The sequence below is a fragment of the Erigeron canadensis genome, chromosome 8 (genome assembly GCF_010389155.1).
Source record: "Erigeron canadensis isolate Cc75 chromosome 8, C_canadensis_v1, whole genome shotgun sequence".
Taxonomy (NCBI): Eukaryota; Viridiplantae; Streptophyta; class Magnoliopsida; order Asterales; family Asteraceae; genus Erigeron; species Erigeron canadensis.
In genome coordinates this window covers 2,099,939-2,107,576 of record NC_057768.1, presented here as the reverse complement: position 1 = coordinate 2,107,576, position 7,638 = coordinate 2,099,939, and the positions used below count along the sequence as shown (strand labels likewise).

Here is a 7,638-nt window from a genome sequence, read left to right as displayed (position 1 = left end):
CTAAAATTCAGATACTTGAGATATTTTTTTAAAGATATTTATTTTTTTCCCTAAAATTCAGCTATCCAAATTACGGATATTCAAAACTTCGGATAGTGGATATGAATATCCGGACACATTTCCAAAGGTTTTGGATATCCGAAGTATCTAAAACTTTCAAGATAAAATAAGCATAATATCCCCTTTGGATATCCGAAATTTGATTTAGAAATTTATGATATCCAAAGTTTTCAAAAATCTTTACCTAAATCTAAATCTAAATCCGAACGGAAACTTGAATATCCGACATTTCAAATAATATCGGATTAGATTTTTAAATAACGTGTTTGGATACAAATACTTTTGAACACCCCTATGTTTGTGTAGGTGGAAGGACATTAATACCCCTCATGTGGTACTCACATGGGAAACTTAACGACACTAATTAACGATTCTGTTAGTGAGGGACTGCCGTTGCAACTGAAACATATCTTCAGGACCACGGTTGCTAAAAAATCAAAAGAGCGACTACCGTTGCAAAAAGTAACAAACCACAGGGACCATTATTGTATTTAACTCATAAATTTAAGAGGTAAATTTTTTTTATATATAAAACTACTAGCCGTTCAACGGCTCCATTTCTTGGGCAAAACAAAAGTTTGGGCGGTATGTATAGGTCGTCGTTTTCAAACTTGGGAGAAAATCGCCGTGTGGAGGTGGTGTGGGAGGCGACCCACCCGGCGAACCAAGGGTGGGTTCATCCCCCATAGCCTAACATTTTCCTCACAAGGTGCCCATTATGACTTTCTTATAATCAACTTAATAGCGCACCAAGCAAACTTCCAAGCAAGCGATCCTACTTCCGTAAAGCGCAATTATTTACATATTCTTGACACATTGGCCAATTTGAAACGTATAAAATGTGTCCTAACACATGATTAAATTTTTATCTTATGTAGAACGAGAGCAAAGTTGATGTTATCCTCCGCCAACCCACTATTGACAAAGAAGCAAGAAAGTCTTTGGTCAATTGTATATTCAACATAGAGTTATCGTATCATCTAGACACCATAACAGCATTCACTGCTGTTGAAATATTCGGCCGTTTCCTTTCTGCTCAAGTTATTTCCGGGAAAGAAGAAGCAATGTATGCAAGTGTGGTTGCAGTGCACATTTCCTCGAAATACCATGAAACCGGGCTCTTCAGACGTCCAGTTCTGAGTGAACTCCTTGAATGTGTTACTAGAGGATCTCCCGATCTTAATGGCTTAAATTGTCGACTCGGGATGGCTATGGAGGATCGGATTTTGAATGCGTTAGATATGGAAATAGATGTTCCTTCAGTGCATACATTTCTCATTCGGTTTTACAAAGCTGCCAAAATTTGGCCAGATACAAAAGTGAGTTTTTTTTTTTAATTTTAATTTTAGTATTACATTCTGGTTTTTTGAAGTACTTAATTAATTAGTATTATGATGTTTTATATATGCTGATAGACTACACTGATGGCGAGTTTTTATGCCAAATTGGGGATATGGGATTATGACTTGAAGATGACATATCCTACAGAAAAGTTGGCAGCTGCTGCATTATATGCCGCATGTGTGTTGACACATAATATACGTATGTGGCGTGACACATATCGTAGCCATACTGTGTTTAAGGACACGGAACTTTGGAAATGTACAAAGAGGATGATGGAGCTTCATTTGGTTGGTCTTGGCGGCCATGAAAGTTGTTGTAGTTGGATCATCAAAAACATGATCTTGATTTCGCAGTTGCCCAAAAAATTGCACACATCATCTGTTCGTTAGTTACTTTCATAGTCGTGGGTTTTTTTATATTCAGGATACATCGGTTGTTTACTAATTCAATAGTTTACTTCCTGTTTGTTTGTAGTTAGTTTGTTAATTCATTGCTATGTGATGTGCTTAATAAAAAATCTTATGTGTTGCTATTATGATTATGGGTGATTGAAATTGGACCAACCCAAGTTACTCATAAAACCGACCGGAAAAAAAGCCCATACCCATTGTAACCGGTTAATAATTATTAGTTACAAGGGTACAAGATTTGTAATTTCCCAACAAGCATTGATGTCAACTTCAGGCTAAACAATACAGGCTAAACAATACTGCCATTTACAAGGGTACAACATTTGTAGTTTCCCTTCATACGGCCCGAATCATTCTCAGATGACCCAAGAGACATCCATTCCTTGTTTGTTAGGTTTGGTTCACCCGCATGCAAAATAAGTACAGAAATACTTCGTATGAGTGAGGCAGATAAATTAATGCATAGCAAACGATCCACCTTAATGCAAATGTGAGGGAGGGTTTGCCCATGCTGTAGAGCTTCCGGTCTATACTAGTGTGGGTCTCTTTTTAGGAATGATTACAAGGAAATGTTGAGCATTGGCATAAAACTAGAAGGATTTAAAAGAAGCATAATATCTTTCTCTGGTCCTATTATTCTCATCAGTTGGTAGAAATACTTAAAATAAGAAACTAGTACTCAATATGACTTGTTGCCAACAAAACTTCCAAAATGTGTATAATTTTACCCTTCAACGAAAAGCAAGTAACAAGACTTGTCTATGCACACCTCTTTTTCTTGAATATCTCACGTGCTGAATACTGATGAATACGTTGGCTGCGAAAATGAAATAATAACTAAGGTATCACCAAACCTTGCATCGCCTGCATTCCTTCTTCTGTGACCTTGTTTGCTTGAATGGTTGTAATTACATTTGATATGTTAACCTGAAAGAAATATTTATAAGCAATAATAAAACAAACCATGTTACATATTTCTTATACGGAGTCGCATAAGATTGATCAAAAAGTATATATACCTTCCATGTTGCCAGCTTTCCTCGCAAAGCTTGCCACTGTTGTGGCCCAAAAACACGCTCAGTGCAACGACTAGACATAACATAAAACAGTACGTTAGTTGTAAAAAATAAGAAACAGAATGGAGGTTGCAGCTTTAAATTGGGTATGTTTGGGTTACATTTTAACTCCAACAGATCAAAAAGGTTAAACAAAATTTATATAATTTTTACTTAGTCAAATGGATCAAAAAGTTGGCCATTTGTAATCATTGAATTAAGGGAACTAAATACTTTTTTAGCAATATAGCTTTTTATAATCATGATTGACACACTAAAATACTAAATAAATAATAATGCGACAAAAGTTGTTCTGGGTCAAACAAACAGGACGGGTAGCAATTAACTGATTTCACATGATAAACAACCGTCCATTTAGCCACCAAGTCTAGACAGAAGTAATTAATCAAATAATCAAAGGACATGAAGTTTATACACACCTGACTCTGATGACTTGATTCATTTGGTCGATTTTGCAATCGATCAGTTTAACAGTGATCGCCTTTACTACCCATGGTTCCACCTCATCATACTCTATCTGCAAGATATCCCACCATGATGTATTCAACAAAAAAAGGTTTTGGCAGAGGGGGTAGTGGATATGAGAAAATCATGCTTACATGAAGAGTGTCCTTAATCAGAGAATAGGGAATTTGGCCAGATTCATCGGAGGCAAGGTCCACCAATGACATCAACCTCATCTTTGCTATACATTCTTCGTGTACAAGACCTACACCACATTGCAAAAAGAATACCACCATATATTTAGCATACATACTTTAAGTATGAAACACAAACTGAACCTAAGCTTAAATGTAACGAAGATAATAATCACCATAGCTTTTCAGTAATGCAGAATTTTCTGTGTAGAAATTCAAGTAAGCCTCTAGCCTCTGAGTCAGATATATCTTCAAGAGCTGATATAGTAATGCATAATTGGTATCCTTCTCCAGTTGTGCTACAGCAGGCATCTGAAGCAGATCATTCTATACAATATTGAACAATATATCAACTTTCACATTTTATAAGTTAAAGAGCCAGTAAATCAATTTCAACAGAAAAAGAACTAATATAGCTACTTTACCGGCAAATTATATTTAGAAAGGTGAATCAAGGGCTTGTAATTACTATCATGGGTCAAGACAAGAAGTGTGACAACCAATCATCAATAGATGGATTGCTACTTGGGGGTACTTCCGTACTTGAGACTTAGAGACCTTAGCTTCAAATCCTGGTGTGAGTAAAATGCACCGAGAACTAGAGACAGGGGTTTACCCAGAATGGGTTTCCCATAAAAATGGAGTTGGGTATATAAGAGGCAAAGCTGCTAAGCACAAATTTGCCGTTCAGAAGGGGGAAAAAAGGACAAGAGGTGTGACATGCATCTATAACATTTCCAGTAATAAAAATACTAGTTTAATCAAACTATCAAAGTCTATAAATTTGATCAAATGCCTAATGTACCCCTTAAACATATAACGTTGAGAAAAACAATCATATAACGGAATAGTAATTTTGAAAAGGCCGATATCCAAAAAAGGAAATGTTGAATTTTCTAGCGATAGCATAATGTGTAAGTTCTTTGGACAGATAATATATCCCATATTATAACAGTTGTAGTTGAGCTCATCATCCAAAAGGTCCAAAACACTAAAGATTGGTGTTTGTCCATATAATATACCATAGATCTTGATATACCTTTTCTGCACAAATAAGATTTCCTTATAAGAGCACACACAATGCTTTTAACTTTGCCACATCATATTCCACTAACTACCGTCAAGCTTAAAAGTGCAATGTTTAATAGGTTAGTGTTGATACTTGCAACAGTTGGTGTTTCGTATGTCATGTTTAGGTTTGGGCAAGAAATATTTAAATAAAAAAATCAAAATAAAAAGCTGGAAAACCGATATCCCACTGAAATTTGGACCGAGATCGGTGGGATATCGGTAAATATTACTGACTATTTCAAGACCGAAACTTTAGATGAGGACCAAAAACTAAAATCCCACCGCAATTGATTACACAGTATATACATATAAATGACCATGAGCTATAAGCCTAGAACTGTCGTGTGCACATTACCAACATGAAACTTAATAACGCAATGAACTTCTAACCACATATCTTAAAAGGTTGGTGTCTATTTTCATCCTCTTGTTTCCCATTAAAAACTGAATAGAACTAAAACAGAGAATTAGAAACTGTACTGTGTGTAAGCTCCTAAGGATAGGTAAAGCTATATCAGTGGAAAATCGTGTAAATTCCTATTTAGCTAGTACAGCTCATTTGGTTGAGACCAAATATCTTACACCGCATCAGAGCACACGGATACCTAATTTTATGTTCCATGGTGCACAAGGAAATGCTACAATTAAGTCTTAAAGAGCTTGTTCAGTTAAATATCAGGATACCTGAAACATGTCAGGTGCTTTGATAAATTCAATAATGGCGTGAGCAGCTTCTTCCTTCGCCTCCTCCATAACATGTGCATCCTCACCAGAAAATGTTGCCAGGTATTTTGATAAAAACTTCAGAATTTCCTTGGGGGAGCTGAAATTCATCAAGGCAACTTAAGTGCAGATACTTGAAAAAACTCGAAATAATAAATCCGCAAAAAGACTATACAAAAGTCATATAAGCGTTCATGATACCTCTTATGTTCCTTCAAAACATTAGAGATGGCCAGGTAAAGCTCTCTTTGATCATGCACTCCTAGATCCCATTCTTTTAAGAAACTGTCGATCTTTTTGAAAGATGGTATTATATGTTCCGTTACCTTTCCATCAATTGCCAACTTAAGGGCACCCATGTAGACATAGAACCGACAGTAAGGGTTCTCCAATAGGTTGTACAGATTGAACAGGCTAAGACAAAGAAGAAAATAATAACACTGAGCAATTTTTCAGATGTAATTGGATATGGTTTACAAAAACTGTCCCAAACTTACATCTTCAATCGCAGTGCGGGCTTATCAGTTGGTTGTTGCACAATTTTTGTGGATAAAAGCTTTGCCATCTCTAAAATTTCATCAGTACTTTCAGGTTTCTTGACAAGATTGCAGATAACGGTGAAAATGCATTCAAGGTCTAAAGTAAGAGCAAAGAAAAAACAATTTTAGCTTCATTGGTATATAAAATATAAGAAAACTAAACTAAACACTATCAATATGTTTTAGCAGTATGCCATGGAACATGAGACAAAGCATATTGTAACTTAGTTATACAGAAACTATTAAAAAAAAATCCAAGGCAAAACACGGCACTGAAATCGGCAGCATTATTGTCCTTTATAATTTGTAAATAGAAATTGATGCAAATGAACGTGAATAGGTGATATAGCTCCAACTGACATGTCTCTCATGGTATACATGTGAGACTGGACAGCAGAAAAAAATGATAATCCAGGCATCCAGCACTCACGCCAGCATATCTAAACCAAAATGAATACGGATATTTTGAGATATACGACTTCGCCAAAACCTATATCAATATCTTTAGGTTACATGCAAATGTACATCTTTCAGGTGGATAACATCTCATATCAAATGTACATTTGCATATAACTTAAAGATAATGATATAGGTTTTGGCAGATTAGTATTTTGCCACGGTATTGTCATGACTTACAAAACCAGTAATCAAACGACACCAATGAACTATACACCGGAAAGCATTCCAAGCAAGTACATTCACTAATATATTAATATATATCATTAATAAAAACTTTAACAATTCTAACATAATAAAAATAGTAAACCTGTATGTCTAACAACAACGATAAAAAAAAAAAAAAGGCGAAAATCGGAGAAAAACCTTTATCGGAAGCTTTGGAAACGAGTAAATCAGCAGAAGTGATCATTAAAGAAGCTAAATCCAACCATCTGCCACCAATCACACATTCCTGAGCTTCTAAACATAACCTACTCACTTGTGCTTCTGCTACCTATTTATTCATTCAATTATTTCACACAATATTATACATTATTATTACATCACAACACACAATATAATCAATAAATCAACATATATATATATATATATGTATACCTCAGGACCGGCTTCAGCCCAGGACATCTCAGCAGTGAAGCGGACGACGGAGACGACGGGATCGTCTTCGGAAGTAGGGACGACCGTCGTCATGGCGGCGGCGGAAGCTGCAACGGGAAACTCGGTTGATGTGTTTACGGCAAAAGTAGATAAACAAATTTGGAGGAAGAACAATGGTATAGACGATTTTTTACTGCTAGAAAGTATGGTCGACCCCAAATTACCTGTCGATAATCCGGATGATTGCAATGGTTCGGGTACGGGTACAGACCAACCGTTTTTTTTTTTTAAATGGTTAATATAATTAAATAGCTTAAAAATCAATTTATTATAAAAATGATTAATATAATTAAATGATAACACAAAATTTATTTATACGATTTTCATTATCCGTTAATACATGCCGCCGCGAAGCGCGAGCAGCCGAGCACAAAAAAGCCGAGCACAAAAACATGTGATCTCCTTTTCAATCCACAATGCATCTTAACCAGTTGAACCAACATATGTTTTGTTTATGATTGTGAAACTCACTATTGATAAAGTGTCATTACGATCAAACATAAATTTAGGAAATAACCCCAAATATACATCGACATTAGCCAGAAACCATAAATCCTCCAACTTAATTCCATCAATTACGCTCCAATTCAAATAATAGAGATAAAATCAAATCCTTACCATTTTAGGGATTTAGGGTTATATCATATGGATCTCAATATAT

General features: G+C 35.6%; 2 protein-coding genes across 2 annotated transcripts; one reads left to right on the top strand and one right to left on the bottom strand.

Moving 5' to 3' along the window:
- The first annotated feature begins 402 nt into the window (after nucleotides 1–402).
- LOC122609714 (cyclin-B1-3-like) lies at nucleotides 403–1,793 on the top strand. Its single transcript, XM_043782663.1, has 3 exons — nucleotides 403–522; nucleotides 939–1,379; nucleotides 1,476–1,793. The coding sequence occupies exons 1-3, from the start codon at nucleotides 403–405 to the stop codon at nucleotides 1,791–1,793; spliced, it is 879 nt and encodes a 292-aa protein (XP_043638598.1).
- Nucleotides 1,794–2,413: 620 nt separating this feature from the next.
- Nucleotides 2,414–7,128, bottom strand: LOC122578296 (eukaryotic translation initiation factor 3 subunit M-like). Its single transcript, XM_043750225.1, has 10 exons — nucleotides 6,918–7,128; nucleotides 6,684–6,813; nucleotides 5,820–5,958; nucleotides 5,524–5,736; nucleotides 5,284–5,422; nucleotides 3,705–3,855; nucleotides 3,490–3,599; nucleotides 3,310–3,407; nucleotides 2,834–2,903; nucleotides 2,414–2,741 (listed from the first exon to the last, which is right to left on the bottom strand). The coding sequence occupies exons 1-10, from the start codon at nucleotides 7,008–7,010 to the stop codon at nucleotides 2,652–2,654; spliced, it is 1,233 nt and encodes a 410-aa protein (XP_043606160.1). The 5' UTR covers nucleotides 7,011–7,128; the 3' UTR covers nucleotides 2,414–2,651.
- Between the last annotated feature and the right edge of the window lie 510 nt (nucleotides 7,129–7,638).